The 20,982-nt window shown below is 41.8% G+C and overlaps 1 protein-coding gene and 1 non-coding gene across 2 annotated transcripts in view; one reads left to right on the top strand and one right to left on the bottom strand.

The window, feature by feature from the left end:
• LOC129635269 (F-box only protein 16-like) overlaps positions 1–19,985 on the top strand; it is a 40,282-nt gene extending 20,297 nt beyond the window's left edge. The window contains 2 exon segments of the mRNA XM_055558108.1: positions 5,524–5,688; positions 19,963–19,985. Coding sequence (XP_055414083.1) covers positions 5,524–5,688; positions 19,963–19,977 — 180 coding nt within the window. The 3' untranslated portion in view covers positions 19,978–19,985.
• LOC129635650 (U6 spliceosomal RNA) lies at positions 14,816–14,922 on the bottom strand. The gene has a single exon (XR_008706408.1). It is a non-coding gene; the product is annotated as a U6 spliceosomal RNA (small nuclear RNA).
• Positions 19,986–20,982: the final 997 nt, after the last annotated feature.

Raw genomic sequence — 20,982 nt, 5'->3', positions numbered from 1 at the left:
CACAGCAGAGGACCATAGTAAAACTTAAGAGTGTAGAGTGCAGGCCATTCATAAATAGAAAAGCATGAAATAAGGTGCTAATGTGATAAATACAGAAGCATGTGAGACTAAAGGAGTTCAGAGTGGGCAAATGTGCTCACAGGTTGGAAAAGCATCTGACCATTATTTTCTTACAAATAATTTCACGGTGTATTCAAGTATATTTTTTAAGACATAAAATTGATAGTCATTTTGTTGATTTCTTTTCATAGTCTAGAAAGACCAGAAATTCCCTGTTACTGTGCATTCACAGGGTAACTTTAGTTTTTAAAATTAAGAAAATGAAAAAAAAATTAAGAAAATGAATGCAGTAAGATAGATGACGTATTTAATAATTGGTGCTGGGACAATTGGGCAGTATCTGGAAAAAAATTCTAGAAGGATAAAAGATTGATATGAAATTATGGAAAACCATTCCCTACTCAAAGGAGGGAATTCCCTGGTCCAGTGGTTAAGTCTCTGCTCTTTCACTGCTGAGGGCAGAAGTTCAATCCCTGTTTGGGGAACTAAGATCCTGTAAGCCACCAGGCATGACTAAAGGGGGAAAAAATGTAATTAAAGGAAATCTAGGGAAGGAAGACTTTGTGAGTAATCTATAATATTCAGAGCCTCAAAAGAAAATGTATAACTTAAAATCTTTCTTTCTTTATTTTATATATTTTGTATATATATTATATATGCTTTATAAATAAAGAAAGCAAGATTTTAAGTTGTGATTATAAAAGTTAAAATTTTCTCCATCGAGAAGAAAACTGTAAATAAATACAGACAGTAAACAGGAGGGAGCTCCCTGGGAGTGGTTAGGACTCAGTGCTTTCACTGATGAGGGCTCAGGTTCAGCCCCTGGCCGGGAGACTATGAACCCACAAGCTGCTGCAGTGTGGCCCCCCAAAATTAAAATAAACTGGGGGAAAACATATTGCCAGCAAAGGGGTAATTTTCTTATTTTTTAAAGAACGACTATAAATCTACATTAAGAAGAAAAAAAAAAGAGCAAAGCCTAGCAGAAAAATGAGCAAAGGAGGCGAACAAATAGTTCACAGAAAGAAAAGCAGATGTTTCTAAAATAGATAAAATGCTTAGCCTCATTTTCATGCCATCGTTTGTGACTCAGATGGATTGAGTTTCTTTTTTTCTTTTTTTTTTTAATGATAACATTTTATATTGTTAGGGGTGTGGGGAAACAAGCACCTTCATATGTTGCACCTTCATAGATAAATTGATGCAAACACCAAGGAGAGCAATTTGGTAGTACCCAATTTTTAAATAAAGATTCCTGGACATTCCCTGGGGATCCAGTGGCTTTCACTACCAAGGGTGTGAGTTTGATCCCTGGTCAGGGAACTGAGATCCTGCAAGCCATGAGACATGGCTAAAAACTTTAAAAATCTTTTTAATTAAAAAAAAAAAAACAAGATTACCTTTGGCCAGTAGTTCCACTTCTTGGAATTTGTCTGATGGGTATACTTCAACACATGCAAAATGTATGTCTATATAAGAATATTGCATCATTGTTTGTGGTAGCAAAAGGTTGGAAACAATGGAAATGTCTGCTAATAGCAGACTGGCTGCAACTATCTCCTCAATATATCATCAATAAAACAACAAAGGTGCAGAATTATCCTACCACTTTGGAAGAATAAAAGAATGCATCCATATTTCTTGCTCTTCTGGAATGGCACACAAGAAGCCAGTAACAATGGTTACATTCACAGAGGGAAATGAGTGGCTACATGACAAGGATGAGAGAGGCTTTTTTTTTTTTTTTTTTTTACTTTTTTTACAGTGTGCCCCTTGGTATCTGTGATTTTAGTATTGATGTACACATATTATTCTAAAACTGAAACAATTTGTTTTTTAAAAAAACATAGTGTTTTAAATGCCCAGTTATAGAGTATCATTCTGCCATATAAAGAATTATTAGGCAGTCATTAGAAAACATGTTTTGCAAGAACAGAGATGCTTATTATGTGTAAAATGAAGAAAGCATGATTTTAAATTGCATGCAGTTTCCCAATTTTGCTTTCATATATACCTGAAAAACAGAAAGGAAAATAACTCTACCAGCTTGTTGATAATGTTTGGTCATCTCTGATTGACAGGGTTCTGGGTATTGTTTTTCTTCAGGTTTCTCAGAATTTTCCATGTTTTTCACAATGAGAATGTTATCATTCCAGGGAGATGTGATACGAAATAGATAATCTTATCATCTATGTGTACCATATGTCAATCTTGGTAGATTTCAACATTTTATTTTATTTCCCAGAACTGACTGTGAGGCAATTGTTCTTTAGCTAGATTTAAAGTAAACAATAAAGTCATTGCACCAAGATGAGCTTTGAGCTGTTTAAAAATGTGGTGGCGGTTGTCTTACAGTTTTGAAAGAGCTTCCCCACCCTCAACTTTCCTCATTCCTGTTTAGTTTTAAACAAACAAAAAGCAGCAAAAATCAAAAACAAAGCAAAATTTTATCTATCCCCAGTGCGGGGGCGGTGGGAACCCCAACTTAACTACCCAGGTCTAAACCCGATCTAAGTCAAAAGAGGAAAAGGATGAGAGTTGAGAAAAACTTTCTCCCCATCCCCTCCCTCCCAAACCCCACATCTTGATTGAATTAACTAACCATATGAGGTTTAAGGGCAGTGCAGTTTCATTCTGGGTTGCCCAAAGTGGTTGTGATCTCTGTTTCTGCCTGCAGTGTTGTATAAGATCCTCTAAGCCTTTTCCTCCATCTAGATCCTGAACCTACTGTTTCTCCTATTTGTGCCCCACTTCTGCTTCCCTCTCCCCTACATGTCTTATCTTCAGCCCATAAAATAATCCTGGACATAACACACGGGCCACCTGATGCAAAGAGCTGACTCATCTGAAAAGACCCTGATGTTGGGAAAGATTGAAGGCAAGAGGAGAAGGGGACAACAGAGGATGAGATGGTTGGATGGCATCACCAACTCAATGGATGTGAGTTTGGGTAACTTTGAAACTCCGTACACAATGGATGGAAGGAGGGAGGAAGACAGACAGATAGATAAACAGATGGATGGGTAGTGAGTTCCATTACAGAGTGTTCTGCTCCTTTTGGGGGCACTCAAACATTATTTATTATTGAGTTAACCTTGAAAAAGAGGCCAGTTTTCCAAAAATGGAATGAATGTGAAGACTAGCTACCATCTCTGCAATTCATGTTAAGAGATATGGAATGCCTAGTCTGAACTTTATCTATGGACTTGATTCTAGTTTCTACTAAGACTTATTTAAAACCTGGAATAAATTATTTTAAAAACTACTACACATAATAGGGTCACCTCCACCATTTGCTGGATATGTAGGATTGACCATAATGCTATGAAAATGGAATGTACAGAATACTTTTTAAAAAATGTATTAATTTGGCTGCACCAGGTGTCAGTTGCAGCACGTGGAATCCAGTTCCCTAACTAGGGATCAAACCCTGGCCCCCTGCACTGAAAGCATAGAATCTTAGCCACTAGACCACCAGGGAAGTCCCCAGGACAAATACTTAATGCTTCATTGAATCTTAAAGGCTATTTAGGACACATCAATATAGTATTAGTCATTGTGTTCCCTTTATATATTGAGTTAAATCATAAGCATGGAGGGAAAACAGAAGCATATCATGAAAAAAATAAGCAATGTGCCAACTGGAGTTTCTGTAGCCTTCATACAACGTTCATATGCAGACTCCCAGAGATCCTTCAGTTCAATTCAGTTCAGTCACTCAGTAGTGTCTGACTCTTTGTGACCCCATGAATCGCAGCACACCAGGCCTCCCTGTCCATCACCAACTCCCGGAATTTACCCAAACTCGCGTCCATTGAGTTGGTGATGCCATCCAACCATCTCATCCTCTGTTGTCCCCTTCTCCTCCTGCCTTCATTCTTTCCCAACATCAGGGTCTTTTCAAATGAGCCAGCTCTTTGCATCAGGTGGCCAAAGTAATGGAGTTTCAGCTTCAACATCTGTCCCTCCAATAAACACCCAGGACTGATCTCCTTTAGGATGGACTGGTTGCATCTCCTTGCTGTCCAAGGCACTTTTAAGAGTCTTCTCGAACACCACAGTTCAAAAGCATCAATTCTTTGGCGCTCAGCTTTCTTTATAGTCCAACTCTCACATCCATACATGACTACTGGAAAAACCATAGCCTTGGCTAGACGGACCTTTGTTGGCAAAGTAACGTCTCTTCTTTTTAATATGCTGTCTAAGTTGGTCATAACTTTCCTTCGAAGGAGTAAGCACCTTTTAATTTCATGGCTTCAATCATCATCCGCAGTGATTTTGGAGCCCAGAAAAATAGTCAGCCACTGTTTCTCCATCTATTTTGCCATGAAGTGATGGGACCGGATGCCATGATCTTAGTTTTCTGAATGTTGAGCTTTAAGCCAACTTTTTCACTCTCCTCTTTCATCAAGAGGCTCTTTAGTTCTTCTTGACTTTCTGCCATAAGGGTGGTGTCACCTGCATATCTGAGGTTATTGATATTTCTCCCAGCAATCTTGATTCCAGCTTGTGCTTTCTCCAGCCCAGCATTTCTCATGATGTACTCTGCATATACGTTAATAAGCTGGGTGACAATATACAGCCTTGATGTACTCCTTTTCCTATTTGGAACCAGTCTGTTTTTCCATGTCCAGTTCTAACTGTTGCTTCCTGACCTGCATACAGGTTTCTCAAGAGGCAGGTCAGGTGGTCTGGTATTCCCATCTCTTTCAGAATTTTCCACAGTTTGTTGTGATCCACACAGTCAAAGGCTTTGGCATAGCCAGAGATCTTTAGGAAGTTCCAAAGTCTTATCTGAAGCTTAGTTTCCCCATTTGCAAGGGAAGAATATTAATTATACTACCCTTCAGGTTGTGACGAGGCTGGTTAATAGGTGCTCGATAAATATTAGTTGACTTGGATTCTGTCTGAATTAACATTAAAGAAAAGAAAAGAAAAAGGGGTACCCAAAGCCAGTGCTCTGTGAGAACCTGGAGGGATGGGATGGGGAGGGAGGTGGAAGTGGTGTTCAGGTTGGAGGCGACACATGTATACCTATGGCCAATGTATGGCAAAACCATCATAATGTTGTAATTATCCTCCAATTTAAAAAAAAAAAAAACTTCCTGCCTTGTTAGGAAGCACTTCAGGTAAGAGGTAACTTGGTTGTGATTTGGAAAAAAGGACCAAAAAGAAACTACTTGTGAATTCCAGGCCTGGTTTATCAAGTTAAAATTATGTTTGCTCTGATTCATTCATGAACGAATCCATGAATCCACTTCCCCAGTGGCTCAGTGGTAAAGAACCTGCCTGCAGTGCAGAGAAGTGGATTCGATCCCTGGGTCAGGAAGATCCCTTGGAGGAGGGCATGGCAACCCACTCCAGAAAAAAAATAAAGAAGTTCTCTCAGTGCCAGGGTGACGGCTCAAAACCTAGACAAAGTGGACATGTAAGCTGAATAGTTTTTTAACATTGTTTCTCCAGGTGAGCTGGCATTGGAAGAATTTAACTGAACTGGATCAGCTCTGGATGCTAAAATGTTTACGGTTTAACTGGTATATCAATGTCTCCCCAACTCCCTATGAGCAGGGTGTATGGAAGAAGCATTATATTCAAATGGTGAAAGAACTCCATGTTACCAAGCCCAAGGTAAATTTGGGAAAAGAAGAATTACTAACATCAGCTACTTAAGAATTCTAGAACTAAGTTGGAGAAGGCCATTGTTTCAAAAGAAATATACCATGACTTCAAAATTCCCTTGTTCTAAGAACTTAACAGCTCTTTTCAAGATATCCATGTTAGTTGAAAGTAATCTGACACTCACAAACCACAGTTCCACCAGGTTATGACTTGGAGCTCCTCATTCTCTCCAGATTCCTGGATTTCTGTGTCTCTGATGCCTACAGTACACAATTCTGACACTGGGATTCTGTGGGTAATGTGCAGTATTTATTACCTATGGGTCATCAAATTTTACTTAACTAATTCAAATTTTCTGTGATTCTCCCAGGCAAATTGAAGTTTATGTTTCTATCATTAATAAAGAAAAGTTTGCAAAACATTAGTAACTAGGAAATGGCATAATGGGCATATTAAAGTTCTTTTCACTTTAGAAACTAGCAATGTAAAGTCCTTACATAGAATTGTAAACAGTAAACAGTATGAGCATAAATTTTTTCTAGTGGTTTTCTATGCATTGCAACCAATGTTTATGTTCATTCTTATAGTCAGAGTTAATTAGATAACTTATGGGAAATTTGTATGAGCTTTTTCTTTATGGCATGATCTATATACATGCAGAGTTGTGCATCGTTTTGTATAATAGAAGAGTTCCTGAAAATTATGTGTAAATTACAATTTTAAAATTATTTTTAAAACCACAGGGATTTTTTTTTATAGAAAAGCTGCAGTGAGTCCTTTTTGAATTGGAGAATCCTTTTGAAATATGAATAGTTGGCTCTTAACATGCTGATTTACGTTTCATTTTATTGTGTTTACTTGAAGTAGAAACCCTCTACATTTAATATAGTAATAAAGTGCATAATTAATATTGTTATAATTACAATGATAAAAGCAGTCTTTCTGATTTCAATGATGGCTGTTCTTCGTGCGAATTTATTTTAAAAAGAAAAATGTAAAGTGCAGTGGTGGAAGAGTTATTTTAAAAATTACAATAGCTATGACTCCTTTCATCACAAGGTTTCCCTTAACTCTCCTTCAACGTCACTCATAGCCAGGGAAAGGCTTCAATAGCTGACGCGTGGGCTGTTCTGGGACAGAGGAGAGAAAAGTGATCCACCAGGTTGTAGAATGAAAAAAGGTTTTGAGTATTGTATGTAATACTGATTTTAATACTTGGTCTTCAACAATAACTCTTTTTCCAGAAACCATTTATGGACTTCCCTGGTGGCTCAGATGGTAAGGAATCCACCTGCAATGCAGGAGATGCAGGTTTGATCCCTGGGTTGGGAGGATCCCCTGGAGAAGAGAAAGGCCACCCACTCCAGTATTCTTGCCTGGAGAATCCCCATGGTTGGAGGAGGTTGGTGGGCTACAGTCTGCAGGATCATAAAGAGTCGGACCTGACTGAGCAACTAACACACACATATTTTAAGACGATGAATAGTTCTGATACAAGAAAATTGCCACATTGTTGCTTAGTATTTCATTTCTTTAGGGAGTAGTTTGTTATAGTAAATTTCAGTTTTTCTATTAAAGAAAAATTTGGCAAATTAAACCTGGTAAGATATAAAAAAGGAATAATACATGATGACCAAGTGGGATGTATCCAGGGAGAGTAAGGTTGGCATAATATTAAAAAAAATCAGTCCATGTAATTCACAGAATAAAAGAGAAAAGATGTCTGGTTATTTCAATATATGCAAACAAAAGCATTTAAAATTTTTTCATCATTTGCCATTTAAAAAAGTCTCAAATGGCTTTGGGTAAAGGGAACAAAGTTTTTGTTTACTTAACAGAAAAGTCATCAGTTTTCATTATTATCTATTCTGTTAATGGGTCAAATATTTTGTACTTTTCAGAATTAATGTTTATGTATATAGTTAAAAGCATTCATGCCTAAATTTTCTCCCCTGAAAATGCTTTTTTATTATCATGTATTCTTTATTACCAGTGGTGTTAAACAAGACCTCTTCCAGCAAAAATAGATTTCATTCAATATAAACTCAGAAAAATGAAATGAATGCCCATCTTATTTTATTTATTTTATTTTTTTGGCCACTCCGTGTGACTTGGGCTCTTAGTTCCCTGACCAGGGATTGAACTCCTGCTCTCGGCAGTGAAAGTGTGGAGTCCTCACCACTGGACCACCAGGGAATTCCTTGAATGTCCATTTTAAGTGAGATCCGCACTGTGCTGTGCTTAGTTGCTCAGTCGTGTCCAACTCTTTTCAGCCCCATGGCCTGTAGCTCACCAGGCTCCTCTGTCCATGGGGATTCTCCAGGCAAGAGTACTGGAGTGGGTTGTCAGGATTCACACAAAACACTGAACACTAATCTTGTAATGAGCCATCGATTATATAAAAGTAAAATGTCTTCTTACTCTACTACTTACAATCACCCACTAAATCAGTAAATATGTATTAAATACTGTTATGTGCTAGCTGCTAAGGGTACAATGGTCTTAACCCCACTTTCTGGGAGCCTAGTCTATGGCCCAGGACACAAACAGCTAGTTACCACACTGAATACGAAGTACTATCCTGTAAGAGAAATATGCACAAAGAAAGAGCAGTTGAAACAAGGATAAGAAACTAACTGATTCTGCTTGGAGGAACTTGGGGAATTTTTAAATTTTCACAAACAATTTAAGCAAATCAATTTACTGAGCAAAGCTTCCCTAATCTCTTAAAGAAAAAAAAAAAATTAAACCTTTAATGGCTTCTCAACGTAGCAGTATCTCTTCCCTTAGGCTACAACCGCATAAAAACCCTTACGAATTTTATATACAAAAGAACAAGACTTTCATTTTGGGCAATTAAAAAATAGACTTTCCAAAAAAAAAAAAAAAAGATTTTCATTTCCCAATTCTTTAGGAATGGCTGAAGTTTTGATAATTGATAAAATCTATAGTTTACCCCTACATAATGGAAATTGTTTCTGTGTTTTAGATAGGTAGAACAGGGTACTGTTTTTAAGAACGTATATTGTTATGAACAAACTAACTGCAGTTGTGGAATAGCTGTATAATGATATGGTAGGAGAGGTGGCGACACAGGATAGAGAAGCTCACTGTGTGGCCTGAAGCTGGAGAGTCCCGGATTCAAATTCTGACCCTGGGTCTTACTGCTTATGTCTTCACAGTAGTGGTGGAAAAATTTATCAGTTTATCCTACCTTCAGTTTTCTCTTCTGTAAAATGGAAGCAGTTACAATTACCTTTTAAAGTTATTATGAAGGTTGAATAAAGTAATGTAGGAACGGGACTTTCCTGGTGGTCCAGTGGTTAAGACTCTGTGCTTCCAATGTAAGCGGTGCAGGTTTGATCCCTGGTAGGGGGAACTAAGATCCCACATGCCTCACTGTATAACCCCCCTCAAAAAATAATAAGGTAGGAGTACTTCCTGAGACAGTGCCTGGCACATACAAGTACCTCTGGGTTGGTGGCTGCTATAATCACTGCCACCTTTATCAGTGCCATCATGGTGATGATGATAATGATTCTTTTAAAGGATTTATTTATTTATTCATTTTTGGTTACAAAGGGTCTTCGTTACTGCCCTTGGGCATTCTGTAGTTGCAGTGAACAGGGGCTACTCTTGACCTTCCGTGCTCAGGATTCTTATTGCGATGGCTTCTCTTGTTGCAGAGCACAGACTCCAGAGCTCTGGCTCAGCGGTTGTGGCACACGGGCATACGGAATCTTCCTGGACCAGGGATTGACCCAGTGTCCCCTGCATTGGCAGGCACATTCTTAATCACTAGACCACCAGGGAAGTCCATGTTCTTTGTTTTACTTTTGTTATTATTATAGTGTTTTGAGAACAGAAATAATTTTCTCCTTCTGCTGCTGCTGCTGCTAAGTCTCTTCAGTCGTGTCTGACTCTGTGCGACCCCATAGACAGCAGCCCACCAGGCTCCCCTGTCCCTGGGATTCTCCAGGCAAGAACACTGCAGTGGGTTGCCATTGCCTTCTCTGACAAACTAGGAGCACAATCGGACATTTCTCTGGCTTAAAAAACAAAACAAAAATCAAAGGCTAAACAGAAACCCTCTCTCTGGGTTTTTGACATTTACCATCTGTCACCCTCTAGCAGGGCTTGCTTAAGTTAAAACAGTCATAAATTAAAGACTTCAAAAGTTGTGCTCATTCAAGCTGAAAGGGAAACCTGGGCAAAGTAAACACGGATGGAACACCATTAAGCTACGAGTAGGTGAAGTGTGTGATTATATGGACCTACTTGTGTGTGTTATTTGCTCAGTCATGTCTGACTCTTTGCGACCCTGTGGACTGTAGCCTGCCAGGCTTCTCTGTCCATGGAATTCTCCAGGCAAGAATACTGGAGTGGGTTGCCATTTCCTCCTCCAGGGGATCTTCTGACCCAGGGGTCGAACCTGGGTCTCCTGCATTGCAGGTGGGTTCTTTACCATCTGAGCCACCAGGGAAGCATACTTGTGTGGTTTCTGTAAATATGCTAATTAGAATCACTATTTCTGCTTAATTATGATAAGGAGCATTAAGGCATAATTAAACCCTCCAAAAGTGAGCTGGGATGTTTGACTCAACATTGGTGTCTATGATATGCGTGCATGCTCAGTCTTGTCTGACTCTTTGCAACCCCATGGACTGTAGCCTGCCAGGCTCCTCCTTTCCATGGAATTTTCCAGGCATGAATACTGCAGTGGGTTGCCATGTCCTACTCCAGGTGATCTTTCAGACCCAGGGATCGAACCCGAGTCTACTGCATCTCCTGCCTTGGCAGGCAGAGTCTACCACTCTGCCACTGGGGGAGCCTTGTGGCTGTTCAGGCCGCAGACTGCAGGTGGCTAAGGCCCCCTCCCTCCACTGCGCCAGTTTGCCCCCCCGCCCACCACACTCCTACATGAGGCAAGGTGATTGTGAAAATGAAATACTAGCTATGGGGCCTGAGAGGAGAGGAACTGGGTTTTGAGGAAATTCATTTAGGGGACATAAAGAAAGTAAGGAGTAAATAAAATCTGACAATAAAATGGATAATGAAGGACCTACTGTACAGCACAGGGAACTCTGCTTAATGTTATGTGGCAGCCTGGATGGGAGAGGGGTTTGGGGGAGAATGGACACATGAATACGTATGTCCGAGTCCCTTTGCTGTCCACCTGAAGCCATCACAACATTGTGAATCGGCTGTGCTCCAGTGTAAAACAGAAAGCTGAAAACGAAACAGAAATGACAAGTGCAGCTGTGGAGAGAGTGTGGTAGACACGGCCCAGGTGTGATTAGAGTGGAGAAAACCACAGATTCATTAGATAGAAAGTTCTTGCATCATTTAGACAGGTTTATCTAGGAAGATTCAGGAGGAACTAGAGAAACAGGGGAGCAGGAAAAACTTAGGGGAGCGCCTTACAGAGCCAGGATGAGAAGGACAGATCACCAGCGCCCAGGGAGGACCTGAGGCCTGAACACTGGTGTGCACCCTGCCCCTCAAAGTGGGAAGAGGCATGTGACGCTAGGGGAGGTTAAAGCTTTGTGAGATGGGGCAGTTAGAAGACAAACAGTGTGGGTGTGAAGGACAAAGAACATTCCTTTGAATATGTCCAAACTTTTTGGCACCAGGGACCAGTTTTATGAAAGGGGATTTTCCCCATGAATTGGTGAAGTGGGGATGGTTTCAGGATGATTCAAGTGCATTACATTTATTGTGTACTTTATTTCTATTATTATTACATCAGCTCCACCTCAGATCATCAGGTATTAGATCCCGGAGGTTGGGGACCCCTCTCTCAGCTCTCTCTCCAGGGCATGGCTATCAGGTCACTGAGGCATTTTCTCTGTTTGCCTGTCATTACTTAGAGCCTTCAAATAAGAGAATTATCCCCCCAAACAGAAACATTCTCAAAGAAACAGTTTCAAATCTGTGTATATTGCTGTGAGTGGGTGATGTTTTCTACTATTATTAGGTTTGAGTTTCAAGGGTACCTGATTCCCCTTTGAATTCTAGCACTGCCTCCTCATAGCTGCTTCGTTGAACCACCTTTTGGTGTGAATCATTGATAGAAGCTAGCCTTCCCATGTGGCTCAGTGGTAAAGAATCCACCTGCCAATACTGGAGATACGGGTTTGATCCCTGGGCCGCGAAGATTCCCCTGGGAGAGGAAATGACAACCCATTCCAATATTCTTGCCTGGGAAAATCCTATGGACAGAAGAGCCTCGCGGGCTACAGTCTGTGGGGTCCCAAAGAGTTGGATATGACTGAGTGAATCTCTATTTGATTACTAATGTTTTATCATTTTGAAGATGATTTATTAAAATTATGTAAACATCAAGGTATGTTCATTCCCATTAGTTTTTTGTGGTAGTGGTTGTTTGTTTGTTTTGCTTCTTGGCCACACCATGTGGCATGTGAGATCTTAATTCCCTGACCAGGGATTGAACCTGTGACCCCCTGCATTGGAAGCTCAGAATCTTAACCACCGGACCATTAAAGAAATCCCATCATTAGTTATTATAATAAAATTCCAGACAGAACAAAGCCTTGAAAAAAATACAAGCACTACAGGACAGCCAAGTGCCACCTTAAACTTCAGAGATTTTCCCATGTTGAGTAAAGACGTGAAAAAAATAATTGTTTGAAATCTTAACAGCTGGCCCCATGATTCCTTTTTGGGAAGAGGAAGGAGGGAGCTGTCTCCTTGGGGGAAAGCCACTGAGGAGCAAATGCTACAGGCACCTGGACTCCAGGGGAGGGAAAACCTGCCAGGCTGGAGATTAGAGGAAGAGTTTCTTGTTTCTGCTCCTGCAAGGAGAGGAGAGTAGGGGCAGAGGGCAGAAAGGAAAGAAATAAGACCATGAAAGAAAAGCCAGCCGGATGGATGGAAGCTGAGCCCGGGCAGGGGAAAATGACATGTCAGTATTAGATGGTAACCCAGCCATTCCCAATCAAATTTGTTCCCTATTACTGGGATGTAAAGCCTGACTTCCATCTCTTTAGGAAATTGGACTCAATTTACACATGGAAGCAAGATCTCAGTAGTCTAGAAACCAAGAAAGCCCTTCAGGACTATTTACAAAAACCAAGGTGGGGAGGGTGGGACTTCCCTGGCAGTCCAGTAGTTAAGACTTCACGCTTCCAGGGGGTGAAGGTTTGATCCTTGGTAAGGGAACTAAGATCCTACACACTGAACGTGGCCAAGGGAGGGAAAAAATGCTATCCTTAAAAATAAAACCAAGAGGGGCGGGCTTTGGGCTTCCCAGGGCTGGAATTGGGACCCAGCTGAACTGACATCTTGTTTTTTCTTTCCTTTTCCCTACCAAGTTAAGTATAAAAACAAATACCTTTTTGTCTCACGCTCAGCTTTTTTTTCTTGAAGGTTAGAAGTCCTCACTTTCCAGGTTTTGATTTAGCCAAGGATTTCAAAAAGCTTTCTGTTCACAGCGTTCAGCTAAATACAAGTAACAAAAGCTTACCTGCTTACTCTAATTGCTTTAGATTAAGACCTTATCTTGCCTGGTTCTCCTCCCCTTAACTCCAGCCTCTGTGGTTACCGTCTTGACCTCCTTCCAGGATAACTTGATTCTTAATGTCCTGATTGTTTTTTTTTTTTTTTTTTTTGATATTTTAATTGTTTCTTTATTTTTAAAAGGTAGTTTTATAATTATAAAAATTTTTTTTAATTTTATTTTTAAACTTTACATAACTGTATTAGTTTTGCCAAATATCAAAATGAATCCGCCACAGGTATACATGTGTTCCCCATCCTGAACCCTCCTCCCTCCTCCCTCCCCATTCCATCCCTCTGGGTCGTCCCAGTGCACCAGCCCCAAGCATCCAGTATCGTGCATCGATTGTTTTTTAATAGTCTTTAAGCTTTCTCACTTTTTCCCCCCCTATCTGGATTAAGAGAGGAGGAGAAAGGAGTATTCTCTAAAGGAATTCATGGTTCATGTCTAAGAAAAAACAATGGTTTAAGAATTGGGAAACCCCAGGTTCTGGCCTTAGCTCTACTGTTGACCAGCAGACACTCAAGCCATTTCTAAAATAAATTAGAATTGCATTTTTTTAAATAACTGAGGTTTCTTTTAAATATTTAATTTATTGAGTATTTATTTCACTGCACTGGGTCTTAGTTGCAGCACATAAGATCAATCTTCCTTGTGGCATGTGGGATCTAGTTCCCTGACCAGGGATCGAACCCACACCCACTGCATTGGGAGCACAGAGTCTTAGCCACTGGACCACCAGGGAAGTCCCTGAAATACCTCTTTAATGTCTCTTCCAGGCTAAAGTCTGAATCTCTGGACCCTCATAGTTTCCCACCACATTTACTCTCTGCTTTCCCCCAGTACCAAGAAAGAATCCAGTGTATTCATGAATCCTAATTCCAAATCATTAAAAACTGGTTTCTGTTTCCTTTTTTTTCCTTCAAACTTTAGAAAACCTAAATAATTAAAACAGAAGAACTTATAAAACATAGTTTATACAGTGGTTTTCTTGCAAGCAGTCTTTAATAGACTTCTTTCAAATTCTGACAAATACACTAGGTGTTTGGCTTGGATATGCAGGACTAAAAATATCTAAAGGAGAGATTTTTAATTACTTAGTTCAATCCATGAAATTCCTGTGAATTCTATCTGGAAGAAAGAATAAGAAAGAATATGAGGGACTTCACTGGTGGTCCAGTGGCTAAGACACTAGTCCCACTGTAGGGAGCCTGGGTTTGATTCCTGGTCAGGAAACTAGATTCCACATGCCAGAGTGAAGACCTGAAGAAGCCAAATAAATAATGATAAATAAATAAAATTTAGGAGCAAAACAACAATATATATTTTTTAACAAATAGAATATGGGCTTTGCAGTCTGAGAGACCTGGCCTTTTTCTTTTTCATGGTAGCAAGCAAACAGGATTTATTTCAGAGAGAAAGTACAAAACTCTCAGCATAGACACAGAGGAGGTGAAGTGCCCCAGACCGGGACTTTGCAGTGCAACTTTAGATAAGTTACTTAACCTCTCTGAGCCTCAACTTCTAAAGAAATTTCCCTGTTTCATTCATACATTTTTAACTTTATTTTTTAATTGCAGGAAAATCGCTTTACAATGTTGTGATGGTTTCTGCCATAAAAACATGAAATGCTTCACCAATTTGCATGTCATCCTTGAACAGGGGCCATGCTAATCTTCTTTGTATCATTCCAATTTAAGTATATGTGCTGCCAAAGTGAGCACTGAGCCTCAATTTCTTCATCTATGAAATGGGAATGATACCTCCCTTGCAGGACTGTTGTGAGGATCACATGCCAGGTATATATTAAGTACTCAATACATGTTCATGTTCTCCTCCATTAAACACCATCTTATTTTTTACTTTGCTCACCAAGAGCACACGTTTGGGCCTGAAACAGCCTAGGTTCAATGGCCTGATCCCACAATTTTAGCAACTCGGTGATTTGGGATAAGTTGTTAACAATCTCGGAAGCACTGTTTTCTCATCTGGAAAATGGAGTTAGCACCAACAGTGCCCAGCTCCAGGAAGCGTTCATGAACTAGTCACATCCATCAGAATCACATTAAATCACCATGGAGACAGCAGGGATACTGAGAGAGTGCTGATGCTGAGTGGCTGCTGAGTTGCTGATGAGGGGTCAGCCAGGTGGCCAGGAGGAGGCTCCATCCTTCTCTTTCTTGATTTTACCTTTACTTGCCCCACTTTTCTTTTTTTAAATATTTTAAATTATTTTATGGCTATGCTGCTGCTGCTGCTGCTAAGTCGCTTCAGTCATGTCCGACTCTGTGCGACCCCATAGACGGCAGCCCACCAGGTCCCCTCGTCCCTGGGATTCTCCAGGCAAGAACACTGGGGTGGGTTGCCATTTCCTTCTCCAATGCATGAAAGTGAAAAGTGAAAGTGAAGTCGCTCAGACGTGTCTGACTCTTTGCGACCCCATGGACTGCAGCCCACCAGGCTCCTCCACCCATGGGATTTTCCAGGCAAGAGTACTGGAGTGGGGTGCCATCGCCTTTCAGTTCAGTTCAGTTCACTTCAGTTCAGTCGCTCAGTTGTGTCCGACTCTTCGCGGCCCCATGAATCGCAGCACGCCAGGCCTCCCTGTGCATCACCAACTCCCGGAGTTCACTCAAACTCACATCCATTGAGTCAGTGATGCCATCCAGCCATCTCATTCTGTTGTCCCCTTCCTCCTGCCCCTAATCCCTCCCAGCATCAGAGTCTTTCCCAATGAGTCAACTCTTCACATGAGGTGGCCAAAGTACTGGAGTTTCAGCTTTAGCATCATTCCTTCCAAAGAACACCCAGGACTGATCTCCTTTAGAATGGATTGGTTGCATCTCCTTGCAGTCCAAGGGACTCTCAGGAGTCTTCTCCAACAGCACAGTTCAAAAGCACCAATTCTTTGGCGCTCAGCTTTCTTCACAGTCCAACTCTCACATCCATACATGACCACTGGAAAAACCATAGCCTTGACTAGACAGACCTTTGTTGGCAAAGTAATGTCTCTGCTTTTCAATATGCTATCTAGGTTCGTCATAACTTTTCTTCCAAGGAATAAGAGTCTTTTAAATTCATGGCTGCAGTCACCTTCTGAAGTGATTCTGGAGCCCCCCCAAAATAAAGTCTGACACTGTTTTCACTGTTTCCCCATCTATTTCCCATGAAGTGATGGGACCAGATGCGATGATCTTAGTTTTCTGAATGTTGAGCTTTAAGCCAACTTTTTCACTCTCCTCTTTCACTTTCATCAAGAGGCTTTTTAGTTCCTCTTCACTTTCTGCCATAAGGGTGGTGTCATCTGCATATCTGAGGTTATTGATATTTCTCCCGGCAATCTTGATTCCAGCTTTCCATCGCCTTGGTGGGTCTCAATTGCAGCATGTGGGATCTTTCATTGTGGGGTGCGGGCTTCTCTCTAGATGTGGCTCCCGGGCTCAGTAGTTGTGACTTGCAAACTTAATTGCCCTGTGGCTTGTGGCATCTTAGTTCCCCCACCAGGGATCAAACCCTCGTCCCCTGCATTGGAAGGCAGATTTTTGACCACTGGACCACCAGGGAAAGCCCCTTCCCACTTTTCTTTGTCTTTCTCCTTTATCTTCTCTTTCAGTTTCTGCTGTGTGAAAAATGGTTGCATCCAGAGTGGTATGATATGTAACCCATATATTTTCTTTCCCTGCATGGCCTCCATAAATCTTGTGTCTGTGCATGACTCCTTCTCAGTGCTGGGTTTTTGATTCCACATCCCCAGGTAGAATACTGTGTGTTGAACTCTGTGCCATGGATTTGGTGCTGTGCGTCCTCCTTTGCCTCGGATACCTCCAAGATGAAAAGACCTAATTGCTAAGAATCCTGGGGGCAAAATTAATTCTCAGGAAGGACCACGACTTAGCATCTTTGCATTTCTCTTTTACCTCGGAAAGAGCATAGTCTGCTTGTTCTGTCTTGGGGCCTCTTGTTTGATCATGCTATGCATAATAAATTAATGTGGCATTTCCAACAGGAGTAATTCTACTTACTTCTTTCCCCGAATATTTAGACTGTGGCCAAATGGCTTCTTGTTTTTACTTAAGAGTTAAACAAAAGGGACTTCCCTGGTGGTGCTGTGGTTAAGACTGTGCCTTCCAATGCAGGGGCTGCAGGTTCAACCCCCGACGGGGGGACCAAGATCCCACATGCCTCACTGCTCAAAAACCAAAACGAAAAACAGAAGCAATATTGTAACAAATTCAATAAACAACTTTAAAAATGGTCCACATCAAAAAAATTCTTAAAAAATATATACGTGTGCATATGTAGTCTATATGTATGTGCATGAGTATAACCCTTTGTACTAAATAGTTTGGCTTTTTACAGCAAACTACATTAGAAGCCAATTTGTTCAGACATGGATGCTTTGAAATGTAAATTCATAGTCCCTACTAACAAAGAACCATAGGAATTCTATGTTCTGTGCACATGTGGCGGCACAACCCGACTTTATGCCACCTATTTGGGAGGCTGAATGGTATATTATATATATATATATATATATATATATATATATATATATATATCATATAATCTTGGACTTAAATTCCAAAGCCCTGGCTAGAATTTTCTGCTTAGCCTTTCCCCCACAACTGATGGTTTTACCCCAGAGCTAAAGACAAATGAAGAACAAAAACAGGCCTGTTGCTGTGTTGATTATTTCTTGCTCACCTCTATTTCTCTATTAAAAACATTTTTTAAGGTATATATTTTTTAATGTGGACCAATCTTTTTCAATGGCCACATCATACAGCATGCAGGATCTTTAGTTGGGGCGTGCAAACTCTTAGTTGTGGCATGCAGGATCTAGTTCCCTGACCAGGGATGGAACCCCAGCCCCTTTGCATTGGGAGCTCGGAGTCTTAGCCACTGGACCACCAAGGGAGTCCCTAGACCCATTGTTTCTTGACTGCTTTCCCTTCGTGCCTGTAGTCCTTTCTCCCCTTAAGATCATTAATTACTGAGACCTGTTTAAGGGCAAGCATTGTGGCCAAGTTTAGATCACAAAATGTCTTGGACCAAAATGAGGTCAAGCTTGATTATCTTTCTCCAGGGACCCCCTCCCCTGTCTGCTTACAACACCCAATGTTGACATAAAGGAAATTTCCAGTTATTTCAACCAGATCATCAGATGCTGTGGACCAAACTCAAGACTGTTAGATTTGTAGTCTGTATATTTCCTCAGGCTTCCCAGGTGACTCAAGTGGTAAAAAAAATCTACCTACCAATGCAGGAGATACAGGTTTGATCCCTGGGTCAGAAAGATCCCCTGGAGGAGGAAATGACAACCCACTCCAGTATTATTGTCTGGAAAGTTCCATGGACAGAGGAGCCTGGCAGGCTACAATCCACGGGGTTGCAAAGAGTCAGACACAGCTTAGCCACTGGACGCACACACACACGCATGTAATTTCCCATATTTTGTCTTTCCTCCTGTGATAATGGGCATTAAAGTCTTAAAATGAGGGTCTACGAGCTTTTTTTCAGGGACAACCAGGAAGGGTGGTGGCTGACTAGCCCACTCAAGATGGCTGTTCCCTTGCTCTCTGTCCGTCCCTTGCCCGACCAGTGCCTGCTTCATTTACACTTACTCTGGCCTTCCTACATACTTGCCTTGGGCGCCAGCTAGTGGTTGTTCTTATCAAAGGGGCGGTGAGGTGTGTGCCCTTCTGTTGGTTTCCCTGGTAATCGATGAGCCCATCTGACATCAACTCCCCTGTAACTGGCAATCTCCCCCTCCACCAGGAGCAAAGACTGCTGCCACGTCCTGAAGGTGTGTGCTGCACAGCGTGGGAGGTCGCTCCAGGACTTCGCTTCAGACACAGAAGCTCCCCATCTGTCAAACCACTGAAGTCTCTGTTGCCTGATCCATGTGTGCATGCTAAGGCACTTCAGTCAGGCCTGACTCTTTGCAACTTTATGGGCTGTAGCCCGGCAGGTCCCTCTGTTCATGGGATTCTCTGGTCAAGAACACTGGAGTGGGTTTGCCATTCCCTTCTCCAGGGGATCTTCCTGGTGCAGGGATCGAACCCCCATCTCCTGTGTCTCCTGCATTGCTAGTGGATTCTTCACCGCTGAGCCACCGGGGAAGCCCTCTGTTGCCCAATCCAGGCTTTCGTCAGTCTTGAAGCTGGGCAAATGCAGGCTTTGTAGGCCTGTGAGGTGCAGTCCAACAGGTGGGCATAAAGAGACCAGGTTCCAGAGCCCCTCAGGAAGGGGTGAGACACTTGACAGCTTGGGGTGGTGGTGACAATTACCAAGAGCAGAGGTGGTGGGGCGGGGGAGTCCCTGGGACCTGCCAGGGTGGAATAGGAGAGTTTGAGAGGAGCCTGCCTGGGCCTGTGGATCTCCCCCGGGGGGACTTAGGAGAAAGGGTTCCTCAAATACACTGATAAATATACTCTGCACCGTAATAGGATTCCATTTGAAACGGTTGCAGCCGAGGTGTTATGAGCCCATTCTTGTGTGACAGAAAGCTAGGCTGTTCCTCCGTTTCGAAGGTATTATTTTATTTTCCTTGTTCCTAAAATAGCACAAAGGAAGGCTTCTGTTTGTTCTTTTACCTTGTGCTAATCCTAGAGCAACATGAATATGCTGACTGTACACGGATCTTGAAACAACAGCGAAAACTTCCAACACGGGAAGACAATTAATTCCCACTCCTTTCCCCTTTCCTCTTGGATTCCAATGACTGGCTGTGTTTAACCCTAGTTTTGCCTACTCTTTCCCAGAAAAGTCACAGCTAACATGCATGGATCTACTAGCAGGAGCATAGATTCAGTAGGATGTGGGATTCCAGCTTGATTCTCCAGGGGCTGACATCTCATCAGAGAACTAGTCCTGAAGAGCATATGTTCAGTGCTGAGTTTGGGGGTCTGTATGATAATGGCTTCAGGAATGCAGCTGAGACAAAAATCCCTGAGGGTTGAAACACTCAAGCTTCTTGGAGAAGGTGGGCCTCCATGGATAGATGTAGAGAAGGAGTAAAGAGAGCAGGTGAGTAAGTCAGAAAGAGCAAAACAAATATTGTATATTAATGCATGTATGATATGCATTATGGCAGGCTACAGTCTATGGGGTCTATATGACCAAAGTCACGACCAAAGTGACTCAGGATGCATGCACCACACATATATACAGAATCTAGGAAAACAGTACTGATGAACCTATTTACAGAGAAGAAATGGAGATGCAGATGTAGGGAATGGACTTGTGGACACGGCGGGGGAAGGAGAGGCTAGGACAAATTGAGAAGGTAGCATTGATGTATACACACTTACTCACTCTCAGAGTCACTCAGATGTGTCTGACTCTTTGAGACCCCATGGACTACAGCCCGCCAGGCTCCTCTGTCCATGGGATTTCCCAGGCAAAAATACTGGAGTGGGTTGCCATTCCCATCTCCAGGAGATCTTCCCAATCCAGGGATCAAACCTGAGTCTCCTTCATTGCAGGCAGATTCTTCACCATTTGAACCACCAAGGAAGCCCCATGTATGCTCGTAACATGTGGGAGGCTGCTATAGAGCACAGGGAGCCCATCCTGGAGCTCTGTGATGACCTAGAGAGGTGGAATGCGGGGCGAGGGAGGCTCAAGAGGGTAAGGGGATATATACATATATATCATTATGGCTGATTAATATTGATGTACGGCAGAGAGCACCACACCATTGTAAGGCAATTATCCTCCAATTTAAAGATACATAGAGAGAGAGATAGGCAGGTGGAGGGTGCAGGCGAGAGCAGCCTGTG

Source organism: Bubalus kerabau, chromosome 20 (genome assembly GCF_029407905.1).
Source record: "Bubalus kerabau isolate K-KA32 ecotype Philippines breed swamp buffalo chromosome 20, PCC_UOA_SB_1v2, whole genome shotgun sequence".
NCBI classification, from domain to species: Eukaryota; Metazoa; Chordata; class Mammalia; order Artiodactyla; family Bovidae; genus Bubalus; species Bubalus kerabau.
Note: the sequence above shows the minus strand (reverse complement) of the source record. Positions and strands in the feature narration are given on the sequence as shown.